The sequence below is a fragment of the Atractosteus spatula genome, chromosome 7, assembly GCF_055471065.1.
Source record: "Atractosteus spatula isolate fAtrSpa1 chromosome 7, fAtrSpa1.hap1, whole genome shotgun sequence".
Classification (NCBI taxonomy): Eukaryota; Metazoa; Chordata; class Actinopteri; order Semionotiformes; family Lepisosteidae; genus Atractosteus; species Atractosteus spatula.
In genome coordinates, this window is record NC_142712.1 from 63,428,013 (window position 1) to 63,448,138 (window position 20,126).

The following is a 20,126-nucleotide window of genomic DNA, read 5'->3' on the forward strand; positions in this document are numbered from 1 at the left end:
TGCACTGGAGTGTAAAAGCGCTCTTTACATTACAGAGCAGAAGAGGCACCGCAGCAGCTTCTGTCTGAGCTGTTGAGTGAGATTGAGTAAAATTTACAGCCTTGCTATCTACTTTGAGAAAGTTCACTGCTTCTATAGCGGTTTAGATAATTTGTGTAATAGGGGAGCGTGATTAAGATGGGTTAGGTAAGTCCCAGCTTGTCATTAACCCTGAAATGTCTTTAGGTTCAGTTCTATGCAGGATGACAGTTTTGCATAGCAAGTCATTATAATCACATTTGGTGCATTACATTTTCTCCCTATAAGATACCAAAACGCCTCCTTAGATTTAGTGTTTCAGCTGGTTAAATTCTGAAAAAATGTGCCTCCCCTGTCCCCCGTTAATTCATGTGTTCATATTTTAGATCATATCTCAGGTCCCAATCAGAAAGTGAGTGTTGCATGGGGAGTATGGCAGCTGTGGTTGAATAAGAGTACTGGGGATAGACTGGCCTTACCCAGCTGATGAATCTGTTTTATATTTTATATTTCTGCTAAAGGAAAATCAGTTTTCTAGCAAACGCAGCTGTAGCCTATTTCACAGGTGTTTTCAGCCGTTCTATATGAACACTCATGTTCGCCCCAGAATTTTTCTGTCATACACTGCACACTAAGCTGATTGCATGAAACTGGAACTAATAATTTTTCAGCATGTAAAAGACTTGTACAGCAACACAAGTAATAAATTCAGACAGCGGGTCAACAGTGATTGCAACAGTGATCGTCTTCAGCCCCTGCAAAAATAAGCTTCTTCTTACGTCGTACTATACGAGATTGTTTTTTCATCCTTTCATACAAGCTTGCACACTTCTAATTAGCATGGGTGGATGTTCAAAAATAAAAGAAATGGGGGGAAATGAAGTGGTCCTGTCAAAACTCAGTCATATTGGCTGGTTTTGTGAAAAATTACACCTCTGTTTTTCAGACTGCAGCGAGGAATGTTTGACCAAAGGTCGACAACAGCAATCTAATGTCTCCCTTCGCCTCTTATTGCAGGATGTGCTGTGATTCCGTAAATGGGCATGTAGCGGGATACCTGGTTGTTGGTTAGGAATAGGCAGCCGGTGTTCTGTACACAGCTTCGCAAATCCTGATTTTGGAGGCGTGGGGCCCCCAGAATATGATGAGTGACCAGATTGTCGTCTCGGGGTCTAGAAGTGGGGCTGTGCTTGTCGCGCAAGGTTGTGAATAAATTCAATTTTCTGCTCAAGTAAGCTTGGCAGTCAAGCTAGCTGTGGTACCGGCCTGAAGCTGGAGGGGTGGGTGGGTAGAGGTCACATCTCTGCAGTACCTGGCGCCAAGGCAGTGTCTGCACTGCCGAAGTCCAGATGAAGGTCAGAGCTCCTGCGCATATGAGCTGTGTGTGTTCCAGGTGTGACCAGCCAAGGGCAGGGCACCTCTTCAGTTACCTCGCTCCTCGGGATCATGATCTGTATGTGCAACACTTTACACATCGCTGCAAGAAGCAAATTAATACCACATGGCTTAGTTGCAAGTGGAGACATTGGTGGTTTACTTTATAGAAAACGAAGGCTGTCGGGTTGAATTTATTATTCTGAGGCACAGCAGATTGAGCTTTTAGGAGCAATCCTGTTTTTGTAAAGGACCGAAAAGCAGAGAAATTGTAATCGGTTGACATTTTCATGGCTGTTTTCTGAATTTTGTCTTTCTAAGCGTGTCGTATCCACTGCATATTGTTAAACCTGAATGGAAAACCAGATTATAGTCTTAACGATTGCATCTGGTGAGGGGACAGTCAATCTGTTAGTAAAAATAAAATTCAGTTAGCACCAGCTGCTTTTTAGCACAAGTGTCAAATGCATTTTTTTTGTTTTTGCTTTCTAGTATAATGTGAACCATAGAGACCTGAATGCCAGAGGAGCCTGGGAGCAGGGCTATACAGGGAAGGGTGTTGTGGTGTCCATCCTGGATGATGGGATTGAGAAGAACCATCCTGATCTGATCCAGAACTATGTGAGTACCTTCCCCAGGCCTGAAATCGAACTTTGGGGTTCGTGGTTCTCGGGGTCAGTGTTGTTACAGATGGGAGCTATGAAAATGGACAAAATCAGGAACTGACCAAACAGTTCAGTCAATAAGTAAAATTATTCATAACCCCCCAGCTTGAAAGTGATTTCTCTAGCATATACCAGGGAGGTTGGTATAATTAGAGGCACATGAATTTTGTTCTGTGGCACAGCTTTGTTGAAAAGGGTAATAATCCAGGCACACTTGGTTAAACAGATGTTTATTAACAAGAACAAGACACACTACACAACAAAACATGTAACACACAAGTTACCATGTTTACAATATGTCCAGACAAGGCATTTTAGAGGTCTAACATCCTTATCACCCAGAAAAACCCCAGACTTCTAAGTCTTAAGCTTTAAAGTAATGCCTACAGAGGCCAAATGAGAGGAGCTGCCTTCTAAATAAATGAAATACAATCTACAGTTAAATCTCTCACTATGTAAACGCTGATGCCACGAAATGAATGGGAGCCTATCTCCCTGTTCTAAAAATGCTCCCACAAGAAGGAAAGATGTTTCTAACCGAGGTATCTTTTACCCAGGAAACCCAAGTTTCCTACAAAAAAACCCACAGAATTGCAAACTCTCTTTAGCAAGCTTCAAAATACTTGGTTCCAGTCAGGTTTTGTATGGATGATCATGAAGTAGGGGCTCTTGCCTGGCGCAAGCTTCAAGTTCCAACTCCTGACCTCCTCTCTCTTGAGATCTCACCTTCTCTGCTCCTCTTTGCCTCTCTTCTATTCCTTTTCTTTTTCTTCTCTTTCTTCCTTCTGTGGTCTTAATGTGATCTTATATGGTATGTTTCTAGACTGCTCATTAACCCACAACTTAATTACCTAGATACACCAAAGTAAACCTTACAATTGTTTTTAATCAGGGATCCCCTCTCTTGGAGTGTTTGCACTGCCAGGTGTCCCACGCTTTAATCTCTCAGAGACTCTTGCTAGTCACCTAAAGCTGTAACAATATTTTCACATCTAAACTATTGAACAGTGACTCAAGCTTTTCCATCCCGGACGCACTTGTATAAATACATAAACTGTGCAGCACATCGGTGGCGTGAGCACGTTATTATTAATATTGTAAACAAAACTTATCTTGGTGTTTAATCAGAGAACGTCTCGGGAGTGTTTAGCCGTCTTATCCTGGCAGGAATTGATGACGGTGACACACGGATCTCTTGCTCAACTGCTCTCTGATGATCTCTATTTTTCTTTGTCAGACTTTAAAAGATTTACTCGTGACCACGCCGTTCCCATGTTTTCGGTCTTGTAATATACAGTCTATACACCCAATGTGCAACGCAGCACTCTGGTTACGCCACAAAACAAAAACCAAAAACAGATCCTTGGTTGTTCTTGAGACTGTGAGACCTTTTCCAAAATCCCTGCTGCTCTTCCACAGCACACCAGATGGGAAGCTGCTGTGGCCGAGACATGCAGCAATAGGAACTACCCTTGTAGGAAGAAACTGCAAAATGAATAAAGCCAATATCCCGATCCTGGACACTGTGGTGTTTGCTTGCATTACATTTTAAAATTGTAAGTTTCAAATGATAACATCGCAGAGCTAACCTTCTTAAAATCCGTAGGACCCAGATGCCAGCTATGATGTCAATGACAAGGACCCAGACCCACAGCCCCGCTACACGCAGCTCAATGACAACAGGTAGGGCAGGAGCACTGTGCCTGTGGCGAGATCTCAGCAGGGCGAGAGGGGTGTCTGTATGTGTGCGTGGCCTTATCGGCATGACCGTGAGCTTAGACAGGCCGAGGGCACCCGTAGGGCCAAAGGGGCCTGTACAGCATAGTGCCCGGCGCTTCAAGTCCTAACAGGCCATTTGAGAAAGGGATGTCTTGAACAGAAGTGCAAACTAACAAGGTAAGGCCTTAGTCTAGGGTAAAGCTGTATGATGGTTTTGGCCTGCTGCACGAGCAAGCATTCCAATGCACTCAATGTTTCTCACATTTTTCTATTTCTATTCAGAAATGAGGTTTAGGAGGGAAGCAATCAGAGGTTGCCTCTGACATTCATGGGAACAAGCATGCGCTCTCGGGCAGGATGGATAATTCCCTTTTGAGGGAGGGGAGAAGGGACCTGAAATACCAGGGGTTTAGTGGAGTGGGAACAACTGGGAATCTGGCATGGGCTTCTGTTTATCAGCCAAAACAGTATAGTAACTCTGAGCTCTGTTTATTCAGGGATTCTTGCAAACTTTTGTGGGGGAATGGGCAGGATTAAGTTAGTTTTGACCGCAAGTCACAATTTTTTGGGGGGAAAAAATGAAATGGGTCTGGAAATAGTGATTTCAGCTTCCCTGTCTTTGTGCTTCAAGCTGAGAATAGCAATAATTCGGTGTTCCTGGCAAGACTTCCAGCTCTTCTTTCTTAAGAGAGGCTGCTGTTCTCTAAAGTTGGTTTTGAAGCATGTGCTTTTTTCCAAACCTTTTAATCTTTGTTTGTGAAGCTAAACTGGGCTTTTTTAATTAGCAGCTCTTTGTGGAGATGAGGGCTAATTTCACCCCCAGGGGCAACTGTATTTTGAAGTTGGCTCAGTTTGAAGTGTGACCCCCCCCCCCTTGAACTGTTACTGGATTGTCTCAGTTTTGAATAATGAACATTAATCTGTCCCCATGAGACTAGGGAACAAGACACCTGACAATTAATTAACCTGCTGAATGTGTCAATGGCACTTAATATTCATAAATCGCTGAAAGCCTTAATCTTTCAGACAGTCTCCTTCTCCATCTTGCCACTGTAGCGAAGGCTGTGATGACCTGCATTGAGCTACCTGGGATGAGACGAGTCTGCATTCGTATCAAAGCAAACTGCCAAACTAGAATTGCTATCTTTTTAAATAAGTTAAACTAAAATTAGATTGTTAGTGAAATTTGGGGCTTTTAACGCATCGACAAGACAAAGTCTGCGTTGGTATGTTCTACACAATCCATCTGTGATTTCAGTTTTTCCATTCTGTAACTGCTTCAACACTGAGAGCCCTTCTTTAGAAAGGCATTTTCATATTATAAGCTGTATAACAGTTTTTGCAGGTATCTTTGAAATTTGTGTATAAATATGCACATTTTTAGGACAGAACTAGCATATATGAGCAGAGATAGCATTGTATTTACATGAATGAATGCCTTTTTGCAAAGGGAATTATCTCCATTTTAAATTGTCCCATGCGACTTCTATTAGGTGGCTGTCTGTGAATCATCAAGGTGTAATTTCATATATTTTTGTTGTTATCAATGGATTTTGTACATTTTTTGTAAATTTTAGAGCTTAAGTAAATGTTAGGAAAGGAGCTTTTATCCACTCAAGCGTGCTGATCTTATATGATGTTTACTATTCAAGAAAATTGATCCCCTCTCTGTTACACTGTAGAACTTCAGTTGTGTACTTAGGTGGGCTCTAATGAAATAAGATGAGATTTCACATTGCTGAGCACTATGGACACCTCTGTGGGCATGATTGACTTTCTGGGGATCAGGATAGTTGTGCAGAAATCATGCAGTAAGTGTGTGGGGTTGTCACTCAACCTGCTTAAGGGAGCTGATCCAGTGAAGTCCTTTGTTTAAAACCTAAACTTAATTAATGACGATGGGCCAAATAGCCAAATATTTAAAAGTTGGTTGAAATCAGGTGTTCCTGATTGACTCTTAAAAGGCTTGTAACTGCAGTTCCTGCGATGTTGCCAAGCCGAGTGCTATCTTTTGAGATGGGTAGTAGCTCTGGCACAGTTGTTCCGAGAGAACAGCGTGGAGAAGAGCTGACTTTGTACATGTAGACAGGATGCATCACTGAAAGCTTGAAAAGTAAAAGTGCCTGCAAAATGAAGGCAGTATCTGGCAGGAAACCTGGGCTGTTTCAGTGGCCTGTGTAATTTCTTTCCAGTACTAAATCTCTCTGTAGCACCAACTCTGAGAGAGCTTCATCTGCTCACTCTCCTGCTGATCCAGTCCCTTATCTCCAGTTCTTCAGGTCTCCATTTATCCAGCCATAGCTTTGGGATTTGGCTGTCGGGATTGCAGAATCTGGGCAGGCTCAGCACTGCGTAATGCCTGTTCCCTGCTAAAAGCCCATCTCTGTTCAATTCCATAATGCTGTCTTTCTTTTTTAGGTTCCTTACTTGTGCATATTTTTTCAAAAAGCAAAGGCTTCTTTCAGTTCTGGTGTTTACCTAGATTAACCTCCTCTAAACCACAGCCTTATTCCACTCTTGTCTGCTAAATCTGAAGCTTCTCAGTGCACAAAGTGGCTTATCATTCATCCTGCAAACTTGCATTTACCTTGATTCTAATAAACACAGTTGCAACTGTGTTTTCTAGATTCATTCCAAATAGTGAAGAAAGGGCCCCCCAGGTAAGATTACAAATGCTCTTTTCATTCCAGTTCTGACCTGGTGTTTCAAATAACCTATGGAGGCTTCCATTTATTTGAAGTTGACAGAGGGTGAATGGAAATTTCTTTATGTGCTTTATTTAGGGAAGTATGGTGCACTTTCCACAAACGTAATCATTTCTTGGGTTATTTGTACAGAGCTGTCATTCCAAATGCTTTATCCTCTCTCTGGCCACAAAGTGGGTGTTCTTGTGTGTATTGCCTGACTGTCTCAAATCTCATAGCTGCAGTAACCTGCCACTCCTACACTTTTTTATGTTAAATCCCGGACTTACAGCTTAGTCCTCCTGGACACAATGAACATGTTTTTGCTCTTCATTGAGTAATGTGTGCTCTCGAGTAGGCGAAGGTGTGTGAAAGTCCCTTTGCATCACAGTCATTTTTCTGCTCCACGGAGACGTTTGTTAATATTGACACACCCTGTGGCCTATTCCACATGTGCGGAACTGTCCAGAATGATCTGATGTTGAAATGCAAGGGCTGGGTGGAAGAGGAGGCGCTGAGCAGAGGCATCAATGCAGCCTGGCAGCTGGCGTGTGCAGTAACTTGGATGTCACCTCTGCTGCTTCCTGTGTTCAGATGGCTAGCTTCACCTACCGCAGTCTGGCTTGGCCCAGTCTGACTGTCGCTGTGGTGGCAGCCTGTCTGCTTCACGCTAACAGCTCTCACGACCTCCTCACAGCATGGCAGCTCTGAGTTCTGTTCACTACCCATTTTGATACTTGGCTTCGACTCACCCTTTTTTCCCTCAAGATCTAATGCTTTTCGTCTCGTACTTCTAAATCGGTGTGAGTTGCTTGATTTTATTCAGTAAGGGAGGGTGGAGGGAATCCTGCAAATCTGGGAGTTCAGTGTTGTCATTTCTACAGCTGAAGATGTTTAGGTTGAGGCTCTGTCTTATGTGGTGCCTGTATTACAGTGTCAGATTTTTTTCCCCATCTATATTTGTACTGGGGGGGTGTTTTCTGAAGAAACCGTCATTAGAATCCGCACAGATGCCTTGCTGAACTTTAGACCCGAAGCTGATGTGTCTATCCTGACAAATGGAGGAGAAGATGAGGCTTTGCCTTTTGATCAGTAGCCTGTCAGTGCGGAGCTTCAGCTCTTGAAAAGATTGTAATTATGCTGTGGAAATTGATTCAGTTGCACTACCCGATGAACTGCACAAAGGTATGCGTGTCAGCCCATAAGTAATAGGAAAGCAGGTTCTCAAATGCTCCAGTGACTTCAAAATTGGGGGAAAAAAACATTTTTGTGACACCAGCCTATAACTCTGCTTATGTGCAGGTGCTCGTATTGTGCATGACATGATCTGCTCTTTGCCAGTTGATTTGAAAGTGAATTTTGAATAAGCTCAGTTGTTGCTGGACAGACTGGTTTTGTTCTACAGTAAATATACCCTGTCTTAGTACGGAGTACTTTTCCTTAAAATTAATTCATGACCTGCACACAATTGAAAGCTAAGATACCTCTGTTGATGAGGCAACTGGAGGGTTATGAGACACTTGGTGCTTTCAAAGGAAGAAAAGACTTAAGTCTGAACAATGTGTAGTTTTAAATCTATTCACTGGGGAAAAAAGACTTGGGAATGTAATTTTCTCTATTGTATAAAACCCTACCTATTCATATTGGCTTCATCCAAAGCTGTTTTTAACTACAATTTCTGTCTCATTAGCATCCTCAGTACAAAGTAAGACTTTCTGCACACAATAGGAGCTTGGCAATATTTTGATAGTTACCAGTGTTGACTGGTGTACTACGTGTAATTCATCATTTGACCTGAATTCAGAAGCCCCACTCTTATTGAACCATCTTCACCTTGTTCGCATGCTTTGAAAACAGTGTCATTATAGCTTAACAGATGAACAATTAAATAGCTCAAGCCGCAATGTGCAGCAATAATATTAGCCTTACTCTTTAGAATTCCCTGGGTTCAGTGTATTCACTGCACTCTCTGTGTTAATGTCACTCCACATTTGTGCCATGATGTTTTCAAGATGACAATGGGTCTGCTGGCGCCAAGTGTAATTGTGAATGAGATGCTATCTCGGTGTGTTTTCTCTGTGTCATTAACATTGACAGCACTTAGCAAGAAGTGGATGTTGATGTGGTGTAGGCTGTGGATCGGGATAGGATTTATTGCGAATTCATGTCAAACTCTGCTGAACATTATCACTGCTACTAGTGCGTGTACTCAAACTGCATGCAAAATTCATGTGCCTTTTTCTCCTCATCACTTCTGTAACCTTTGAAGTAAAGCTTGTGAGTTACGCGTTATTACAACCCACAAGGAGTTTTAGTCTAGGTGTTAGATTGGGAAGCAGAACTGCTATATAGTGCTATTTGTCTTTCCCCATAGCTTGGTATAGAAAGCAGGTGATCAGTATCCTGACTATTAAAAATGTTGATCTATAAATATTCAACACTAAACTGACCTTTGCATCCCCCAGCTGACCATGTCCAAAAACAAGCATAGATGTGTTTGCAGAAAAGTGCAACATCTAATTGCATTGTACCTTTGGAAGTGGGGTTAAAGACTTGTTAAAATAATCTGTGACCCTGGTGAAGGGTTGTTAGTAGTTTCTTCCCCTTGGCTTGTTCACAGATTCTCAGTGTTTTTCATGAAATAAAATCAAATTGCTTTCTGCCAAAGTGGAATGCATAAGTGTGTAAGGAAGTAATTGGGGTGAAATGTTGATTTTATTCAACTTAAGGTTTTCCTCTTTGCATTTAATAGCTCAAACTATTTCTTCACATTTTTGCTTTATTACCCAGCTAGTCAAATAAATACGGCCACTTCAGGACAAATGCACAAATGTTCCAGAGTGTTACTGGCAAAGAATCAGCCTTTCAAAAACGATTGCTGTTGGTGCTGTTTGTATTGTTAATCTATAGAGAAGACAAAGTGGATGGAGATTTGTGCCAAACCACTCAATACCTCCAACAATAGGGTTTAAAAACAAATTGTCAGTTCAATAAAAGAGCAAAGTCAGGGATTGTGTTGCTGAAGTTTGCAATCCCTGGCTTTGTTTAATGGTTTAAATTGGCATTGAGGCATCGCAGCTGTGCTGGTGTGAGCAGACCACCAGCATGACTCCCAGACTTGCAGTAACAATATCCATTGCTATTAAATGGGCCTAAATATTTCTGCTGTAGAGCCTCATTTCACATTAATACCCTCGGGGCTATCCAGTGACTCTACCAGTAAAGACACTGGCTTGGAGCACATGTTGCTCTATGGCCAGGGCATCACTGGTTTGAGCCCGAGCAGTGGTGTACAATGGGCTGGGCACCACTGGGCTGTGAGCTGGGAATAGTTAAAAAGCACGAGAGACCTACCATGACATCAATGTGAGCCAAATCTTCTAACAATTGTCTGTTCCATACTGGGTGGGTGTTCAATGATTTCTTAATTAGTTCAATTTTGTTCAATTACCATATACTACTTGAAAACATTTGACTTAAAAGCTGTACCCCAGTGATTATTTGCCTGCCTGAATTCTGGTTGCAGTGTCCAAGATCACATTGTGCATTCAAAACTGTTAGGAGTTTCAGGGCTAGCTGCTTTAGAAACATACTGTCTGCTTTGTTCTCGGGTTTCCTGTTCTTCTGAGTATCCGAGTAGCACTGTAAGATGTGTACCTTTTCTACAGGTATAGAAATTTACAAGGCAGATGGTGGTTCTGCCAAACTTAAACTCGTGGATTACTGCTTTCCTCTCTATCTCTGAATTCAACAACCAGAGTTTCAGGAACTGATGTGTTTTTTTTTCTGTGCATTAAGATTGTGGGCTTTAATTAGCCCCTTGCTGGTCAAGGATGCCAGAGACCTGGTGGTGTTTTGCATGTTAGTGTAGCAGAACAATTATGTTGAATGCAAGGCCAGAAGACTGCCCTAAGGGAGCAAATCTAGGGCTGTCCTTCACTGCACCTCTTTTGGAGAATTCCATGACCCCTGAGGTTCAGCTTTTCTGGACTGTTGGTACAAACGGTTTTCATGCTGAGCACCAGCAGCTGGTATTAACTCTGCTTTCTTAGCAGAAAGGTAAGGTTATTGCAGAGGTTAGGTTAGGGTTCAAAGGTGGGGTGTTGTCCTGGGCAGTAGCTAAGCAGGGTCTTCTAAACTAATAATGCTATCTTTTGAACATGGTTTATGAGCTCTTGTTTAAACACTAGTGCCTGTGATTTCGAAGCCTCTGCCTAAGGGCTTGGTTAAGCCTCCTGGAAAATCTCCTAATCCATTTAAGCAGGCCTTGAATCCAACTGCAGTGAATGAATGAACTGACAAGCAAAACCATTTGAACCTATAAAAACCCGGTTATACGGGGAGTCTGTGCAGTGTGCAATCTCTTAATTATGCCTCTCCATGTGCTCCAAAAAAATAGGTGAGATCATTCCACTTCCATTATTCACACAGTTCATTAGGGTTCACCCCTGGAGGACTAGAGGTTGTGCAAAACACATTTTGAAATCTCCTCAAGGGAGACTCTGGGGTACTGCTGGTGTTGTGTATCATCTCACCACTTCAGCTATTTCTATGCTCTTCAAAACTACTTTGTCTGCCTGTGTCCTGCATTGGGATTTTATACCTGTTTTTATTAGAGGCAATAAGATGAGTTATAAGCTAATCGCTAAATGTTGTTTGGATATTTTCCATTGCGTGCTCATTTTCTGTCTGCTACAGATGTCTTAGTTCTCAGGACAAAGCACCCTAGTGTACACAGAGATTGTTGGGATATCTCTAACTTGCCCTACTGTATCAAGAATACTTCTTTAGATTCCAACTCTTCCTTAACTTCAGGAATGTGAAAGCAATTTAAGAGGTAACTTTTCAATTCATTGCAGTCAGACTATTGCAATACGTACTCGCTGTTCCCAGTGGGGGAGAAGAGACGCAGATAGACCTACCACAGTGGGCTGACTGCCTGTTGTCAGTTTTAAAGCCTATTTAGCTGAGTTAATGTCAAGCCCCTGTCATGGCAAAATAAAATGTTGCTTTTACAAAATGGTATGACACAATGTGTTCCGTCTGCATTCTAAATAAATGGTAATTTAATTGTTTTAACTTGGCCCCTCTCCAGCTGTAGCTACAGCTGTCATTTAAGTGCTTATTCTTCAATAGCTTAGATGCCTTTTGTAGCAAATAGAAAATGAAGAGATTTAAGATTGCGCAGAGTTTCTGTAGGAGCATTTTACTAAATGGTTAGGCAATTGAATTGGTTTGAAAATGTTTGGCTTTAAAGTTTTTTTCTTTTCTCACTATGGTAAATACTTTTGTTTTTTGTGCTTCTTATGCTGGTTTCCTTGAAATGTAATGAATGATGTCACAACGTGAATCCCAGCAATTAATTATTGTCACAAAATGCCTACAGTATAGACTCGAAGACTGCAGTAAACTACTGAAGAAGCAAAGACAAATGTTACAAACGTGTACATGATGAAATGGCTAAATTAGTTTAAATTTGGACATTCAGTAGTAATTTATTGCCACTAGGACTAATATCGGCAAATCAGGAAATCCATGCCAGGATTTGTAGACTATGGGAGATTTGCAAGTTGTTTGCAGGCTGATAATATTTACATGTTGTGTAATGCAGGTTTTTTTAAGGGGGCAATCTTGTACATTGCAGAGATTTTCACTGAGAAAAGACGTTTTCAAGTGCATGTTCCTCCCCATTAATACGTCACGTTTGTTTTAATTGAATTCAGTTCAATTCAGTTTTTATTTGGTATAGCGTCATTTGTGGCGAATTGCCACAGAGCACTTTCACAAATCGTTAGTCGGTAACAGCGTTTAAGTTTTAATCTTGCTCAACCGTCAGTGCAACTTGATTTGCAAGAACTGACTCACTAATAGGCTAATAGATTGTCTAATGAGCTGAATCATTTCTTTTACAGTCTTTGGTTTCTTTCTCCAGAATGAGTGCTAATTTGCATAATATTGTACGAGCTAAATGTGTTCACACTGTAAATTTGACGTGACTAGTTTATGATTTCACATGCTTTGAGACAGTTGCAGAGAAGCTGTGAATTGTATGCATACAGTGCTCTTGTAAAAGAAAAAATTAAATATTCTTATTATTTATAGAGTCTATGAAATGATTGAAGTAGTCGGACTACTTTAATCACTGAGGTGCAGCCAGGAAGAGGCACTTGTTCATGCCAATTAATTGAATGAATATTAAGATATTCATTAATTACAAGAAAACAGATGAAAAGTGTCTTCACTTTGCTGTGCTATGGAGAATATTCATAGTGAGTGAGTGATAGCTGAGCACAGCTCTGTACAGGCCAGTCTGTGTGCTTTAAGATAAACCAATTAATCTGATATTCTTTTGCAGTGTTGTAGCTTTCAGCAACTTGAATAGCAGACAGCAGGTATCCCAGGCGCACAAGTTTGCTACCTGGTGAAACAATGCTTTGTATACTGGCATGGACAATCTTGGCTCTAAACTCCCTACGGTTAAGATCTTGAAAATGTGTTATAGCTAAGACATCTTGAGGATTTTTCATGCAAATGTTGAAACCTTGCAAAGGCCTGGGTTTCAGTACAGTTCCTGTTCTCATAGTTAAATAACCTGTGGAGACCGGTTCACAGCACAAACCGAGCCAGGGCTATATTTAGCAAGATCTGAGACTCTTTGGCAGAGAGGCCAAGAGTTGACAAACTATGTTAACATTTGCACTGCTTTTCTGTTCATTTTGGGTTGAAAAGAGTGTTTGCTTGCATATCTGTTCAGAGCCTTTGACATGTTAATGTCCAACTAATCTGAGTGACTTCCCAATATTGTCTGTGAAAGTGCAGCTATCCTGCAGTGTTAAATGTACCGTAAGCCTCTATTGCCGTCAAAGCTTCACTTAAAACGGTAGATGTTAACTGTCATCTCTTGTGCCATTTAGGGGAAATGACTAAGGGTTTTAATGCACTAGCTGTGTGTTACACTGAACAATATTTTGCTTATTCGAAGAATGAAGATGGCATAAATTGTGAACCAAGGAGGACATGTGGAAAGGACTTTTCTCTCGCTTCCTTTTAGGAAAGCCGGTCTCGCTGCAGCCTTTTCAAATAGTCACTCTTTGGCTGTTCATAAAATATTTTTCATTTCAACTTAATTCTCCCTAAGGATGAGACCCTGCTTGGTTTGTCATGGTAAGGAAGAAGAATGATTTCCCAGCCCCTTAAATTATACTGAAGTCTTGGTGATGTCCTGAGCTCATGACCCTTACTCTCACTGCCCTGGCGATTCTCTCAAGTGTGCGTGCTTTCAAGTGACGTCGACAGCGGGTGACTCCAGAACAGGCTGCACTGAAGCTCTGCTACATGCTTTTTTTTCCCCATGCTGGAGCTCGAATCCCATGGCCCTGACAGGGAAACCTTTCATTCCTGAAACCTTGTCCCACCAGATACTGCCCTTGTCCTTATGGTGGGTAAGGCCAGGCATTTCTAATGCAACTTACAGCAGGTCTCCTTCAGCTTTATATCCCATTACCCTGAGATCAAAAAAATACTCTCCTCTGTTTCTTGCATATTTTGTAAAACAAAAGAAATAAGCTCTGAGTGCACTGACTGCAAGTGGAAAAGTTTATTTCTTCTGCACTTGCTCTTGAGCTCCTACTTGCTTTTCAGAAATGATTGGCTATAGCAACCTTGATTAAATGGCATCCAAAACCGTGGTCCTGGCAAGAGTCTGACTGAAACCCCGCAAAAAGCGTCAGTGGACAGCATGAGCTGTCATTACATTGCGTCCGAAAATGTTAGTTTTGCAGCCCGAAGAGGTTTAAATAAACTTGATTACTGTTTAAACTTGGATTTAAAAATAAGCCGCACTAAAGTGACTTGTCCAGTTTTGGTGATTTCTGACAAATGCAGGCAAATTACAGCAAACGGTGCAGGCTGTGTTGCTTGCTCAACAATTCTGGATGTCGCTGGTGAATTAAGATGTCCGTTACGGTTGTATGGCCTTTAGGGAGAGGGGATTAAGCATCTGTTTAAAAAGTCTTGTATGGTGCAGCTCAAATAGAGCTTAATCTGCAAATGGCTGGAAAACTACATCTCTATCTCCATGGCCTCAGTCTTTGACATAGATGGGCTTTTGCTTTTCTCCAGCACTGTTCTTGGTGATGCAAAAGTTTTATCGGAAAAAGAATGGAGGTAAAATTAATACTGACCAAAACTCTGTCCCAAGTGTTTGGACTCTGTATTTACAAAAGCTTAATGTATTATATTTTCATGAAATGGTAGCTTTCATTAAGTTTTTCAATCATAAGGCAGAGCTTTTTTTAGTCCAATGAAACTCTTTCCAAGCTTCTTCCAGTACAGTGCTTTGTAGAGCAGCACTGCAGAGAATTAGTGTGTTCCCCATGGTGCCTGAACGTAAGTGAATCTTTCTGTGGGTGATGATCTTGATTTAATTCGTGGTGTACAACCAGCATGTGGGACAGTAATGTTGTTTGATGGGGGGCCCCTCTAAGAATCACACAAGCTCATTGCAGAGCTCTGCTCATCGACGTGTGTGTTTCTGTAAAATGGCTGCCTTGGGCCCCCTGAATGGCTCATCAGGTAAAGGATCTAACCCACATGTGGCTCGACAGGTCGTAGACCTCAGCCAGGGTTCAGTTGTTCATGTTATATGAAAGTCATTACATCAGCAAATCCTGGTCTGATAGGACAGATCAAGATACGGCCTATTTGTAGTCCTGAGTTGCATGTGTGTTTGCATCAGTAGAGAAACACCCTCATTCGGTCCAGCAGGGAGTAACCCAAATGAACAGTGCATTTCCTGAAGTGCCCCGTTCCCCATCACCTTCACCCAAGCCTGAAGACGAGCAGCACCCTGCTGAGGGAGCTGCAGCTCCCACCCTCCAGGGCTGCTGGGTCTTGTGCTCATTCCACCTGACTTCTTAATCACCTCTTTGAACTAATTTCGTGCTCAATCGGACCAGTTTAAGTTTTTTTCTTCCTCTTTGATGTAGTGATGATTTAAACAGACCTAAAAGGAAAAAAAAACCCCGCTAGACTGCAGAACAGAATGTTGCACCTCTGCTCCACCCGAGTCTCCTGCTTCATTAGTTATGAGTCAGAGGGTTTTTGATGCTTTTGCCAAGCAGCTCAGAGCAGCGGGGTGGCGGGTTGGGGGGAGTCTCGCAGCAGGCGGTTCTTTTGCGAAGGGACCAGCGAATAGCTGAGAGAATTATCCTTCCAGGAGAGAAACCAGCGGTCCTGCCCCAGACCCCCGGCTGCAGCGCGGTGGAGGGGGGGCTGGAATAGCATAACCCCGGAGCAGATCTAATTTGCCCCTTTCCCTTGTGCGATCACAGCCCAGCGGCTCGCTGTCTCGCACTACACTGGAGCTGGTTACAGCAGCAAAACGCACCAAGGTCGATTTTGATGTAAGGCACACAGGGGAGCAGTGGAGGCTTCTTGTATCACAATGATCTTTGCTGCTTGTATTTCTCAAGTTTAAACATAAAACATTTTTTTTTTACTGGGGTGGGGAGGGAGGTGGGGTGCATTACAGGTAGAAACCATCTGCTGAGAGCAGGTTTAAACTCTTGAGGATTCAAACCTGCATCTTGCCCTGCATCTTGAGGTAGTGACCCAGGGCTAATGCTTTGGCGTTGGTGCTTTTAGCAAAGGGCAAAAGGAAGTCACAAGGCTATTAACACAATAGCAGAAGGGTACACGTCATATTGTTTTGATTACATCAGCACAGAAGCTTTTAAATTCCACATAGAACAATATTTTTTTTTTTACTAATGATAAGTTTAAACTGAGTGCAAGCTTTTTGGAGATGTAGATATCTGATAGCAGAGTTGTGTAAGACAGTCGTTCTTAACGTTTTAATAATTCTCACATTCTTAGTTACATAATATACGTTAAAATTAATTTTGTATAGCTTTAGGATTCACTTAGGACAATATCTTCTCAAAGTCAAAGAAATAAAGCACTTTTTAACTATTTAGAAGTTTAGAGTCTGTATGTAACCAAACTGAAATTTCAGTGGGTGTCAGAACTTAAATTTTAATTAAAATCTGGCTCCATTGATCCTACTTTTAAATTTAAAATTTTCTTTGATCTGTTTTTTATACTCGGTAAAGGTCGTCTTAATTAGCTCACTGTCGGTGAAATGTTTTCTTCCTTCTTCCCTCGTAGCTACTCGAGTTTAAAAGTAGCCTCATAGATCTTGTCCTTTATTAAGAAAACCCTCTGAGTGCTCGCTGTTGTTTTTCCAGCTTGGAATCTGCATTATTTAAATCTTTCTGGATTTGATTTTTTTCAGCTGAAGTAGGCGACTTAGAGTGTTGTTTATGGTTTATGTCTTCATTTGACTGATTTCTTTCTTTCAAACTGCGACGACTGTAGTTTGCTGTGAGTTAGGCTACTTGAGAAATGCAATAAATTGCATTTGCCACTCTTCAAGTTCAACGTAAAAATAAACTTTTTCAGAACAGATGAATCCTCGATTGTTAATACAGCGCCTTGCAAAAATATTCAGACCCTTTCCTGTGGTGCATCAATTTGTGGATTTAGAAAATATTTTTTAAAAGAATGTTCAGAACTTATATTTGGAATGCTCAAGTAAAAGAGTAAGGCTAAGACATTACAGAAAATGTCAGAGAAAAATGAAATACGTTGATTGCATCTGCGATGGACTGACGTCCTATACAAGGCGTATCCTGCCTTTCACCCGTTGCTTGCTGGAGTAGACTCTGGCTGCCCTACGATCCTGAATTGAGCAAAGTAGCTAGAAAATGGATGGATGTTGATTGCATAAGTATTTGATTTGTGAACTCAGTATTTAGTGGAAGCAACTTTGACAGCACATACAGCTGTAGGTTTGGTTAAGTTTTTATCAACTTATCAGTCTGGTGGAATGTTAGCCAATTATTTTCACCACATTTCGCCTGCCATTGCTCTGCTGAAAGGTGAACTTTAATTCCAGTTTTAAGTTTTTGGAAGACTGATGTACTGTAGGTTTTCTTCTAACGTTTGCCTGATCGAGACAGGTGTTCTTATTCTGAAATCATATGAACCACTAATATTACACAAGTGACAGAGGCCACTCAAATAATCTGTCTCTCATAAAGGTAGTTTTGTCCACTTAAATTAGATTTGCCAAGGCAAGGAATTTTGTATACTTATGAAATCATTGCTGTTCCATTTTTTCATATATTCTATTTACATCGTGTTGTTTTTTATTTGGATTGTGTGGAGTGGGCTGCATATATAATGTATTGTTACTTCAAAGTGTCATGACTGCCAGCTTTAAAAAGCAACAAAATGCTTTAATAACTTTTTAAAGGTGTAAATGATTTGGGGTTTTGGAGCAAAAAGTTTGAGATGCTGCCAATCAGCTTTCCTTCGAATTGAAAAGAAATGGATAAATTTGCATGTCCCAGGTGCCGTAATGCACATAATAAAGTGGAATCAAAAATTTAATTAATGTTGTTTTACAAAGCTGCTTGAGCAGTGATTGTCAGCATGCTGCTATGGTTACATGTGAGAAACGGTGGTCTAAGATGAACTTAAAGGAATGTCAATGCTACATAAAGCCTCTGTAACTGTTTTCTGATGTTTCTGTTGGGCTGGAGCCAAATAGCTTGTTCACTGTCCTGGCTGTCCACAGTTGATTGAAGACTTACCCGGTTTGCTTTTCTCTTGACATCCATAGGAACATCTCGTTCTGTACAAACCATCAATCTGCCACTTTCACGAAACGTTTCCTTTGGGAATCTTTCCTCTCCCCTTGACAGCTGTTTTCGCCAGTGCGCTCCTCGCTGTGCTTGACACCATCATGGGTGTCACACATGGGTGCGTGCTTGTCACACTTGACTACTCACTTACAGCAAAGCTTACTGGGAAGGGGAAGAGAGGTTGGCACGGACGAATGTTCGTGTTGGAGCAGGTTTGAAAAGAGATGAAAAATTTTATCGAATTTTTCAAAAGTTCAGGCGGCTCTTAAAATGGCAGAATCCTTGACCTCTACCTGAGCGCTACCTATAGTCAACATCCAGTGCAGTTCCTGAATCCTCCTTGCCTTCAGCTTTTGATGAAGCAAAATGGAACGACGGACTCTTTTCGGCTTGGACCCTTTGTTTTCTCTGTTACATTTCTGTTTTTTTTATATTAAGGACTGCAGGTGAGGGTTCTTAACAGGAGTTGGAAGGTTTACTAATTGTTGCATCTGCTTGCGTTCAGGCACGGAACCCGCTGTGCAGGAGAGGTGGCAGCTGTGGCCAACAACGGCATCTGTGGAGTGGGGCTGGCCTACAACGCCAAGATCGGAGGTGGGTGTGACTCGGACAGGGCTCCTACAAGGGGAGTGGATCCTTCTTGGGAGCTGTTCTAGTTCAGGATGCATAATGATGTGTGCCGTTTAATCACCTCTGCTTTTCAACATAAGAAAATAGACCAAATGATATCCAGGAAGACCATAGCAGTTTTTAATGCTTTAATTTATGCACAAATACAGCATCAGTTGAGAATGAAAGCTCAATCGTTCATTGAGCAACTGTTACAGCCTCGCTTAAAAAAAAGTTGCCTATAATGAAAGATTATATGATGCTCAAGGCTATTACAGATCGATATAAATATATATAATATACTTACCTACCGTGTAATTTAATCAAGGTTCCCACATATTTCCAAATGTATTTGATTTGCTTTGAGGGTCAAACGCAAGTTTTCAGGAAACATTGTTGTGGACTTTTAATTAACCTGTATCTTGACAGTTTTTTGGTTCAGATTTGTATAAGAGTACATTTCTTGGATAAACTTTTCTGCAATTGGTTTAATATTTTCACTAATACAAATACAGAATCAACATCAAAAAGACAGAGGGCTAGTTTCACAGAGAAGAATATATTATACTCCTAATGTAACCTGAAATAGTCCTAGATTACGGCTAATCATGGCACTGGGTAATGTTGATAATGGAGCATCTTTTTACTATAGATAATCATTTTATATTTTTTGTACTTCGGTCAAGTAGTGCAGCTCAGGAACATGCTGAAGTCTGATTTTGTGAATTTATCACCCAGTTCAGGTCTCATACAAGACTCCACTGATCCGTGAGATGGCTTGAAATGCTGTTTTTTTTTCTCTGTCAGAGATAATTAAATGTTTGTAGATTAATGTGAACAGCAGCATAGAAAGAACAAAAGTTGCTTATGTATTTTAAGTTTTCATTCTGGAGTTGAAAGTGTAACTGGTTGAAGCATGCACCCATGACAGAGATTTGAATGTTAAGTATAAAACTGCCTTTGTATTTGTTTGTTTGTGCAAAAAACTGTATTGTCTTTCTCATGGTCATTTCCCTGCACTACCAGGGGACACTACCTTTATCTGTAAAGATGTTAAAAATATAAATATACCATAATTACAGCCACAGCAAAACCTCTGAGCCAAAAATGTTCGACAAGTGTAATCCTTTAATCAGCAGCTAGCACTTGCAGCAGTGCATTTGTCTTTTTCAATACACATTTTTATCGCATTAGTCTTCTGTGTGTTTTCGGCCAGTGGAAGAGTTTGGTACTTCTTCTTAAGCCGCTCAGCTGATGGTGCCTCGGCAGGAATAACAGTTGCCCCTCGTTAGTCCAGTCAGGTTCTGAGATGAGCTTTGTCTGAGCAGTACAATGAGAGCCCGCTGGCA

The 20,126-nt window shown here is 41.3% G+C and overlaps 1 protein-coding gene across 2 annotated transcripts in view; it reads left to right on the forward strand.

Annotated features, from left to right (window-relative positions):
• LOC148831637 (furin-1-like) overlaps positions 1-20,126 on the forward strand; it is a 103,266-nt gene that overhangs the window by 60,079 nt on the left and 23,061 nt on the right. For both annotated transcript variants that reach the window (XM_088921533.1, XM_088921532.1), the window contains exons 5-7: positions 1,885-2,013; positions 3,664-3,740; positions 18,674-18,762. In XM_088921533.1, coding sequence (XP_088777659.1) covers positions 1,885-2,013; positions 3,664-3,740; positions 18,674-18,762 — 295 coding nt within the window. The remainder of the gene's footprint in view (positions 1-1,884; positions 2,014-3,663; positions 3,741-18,673; positions 18,763-20,126) is intronic.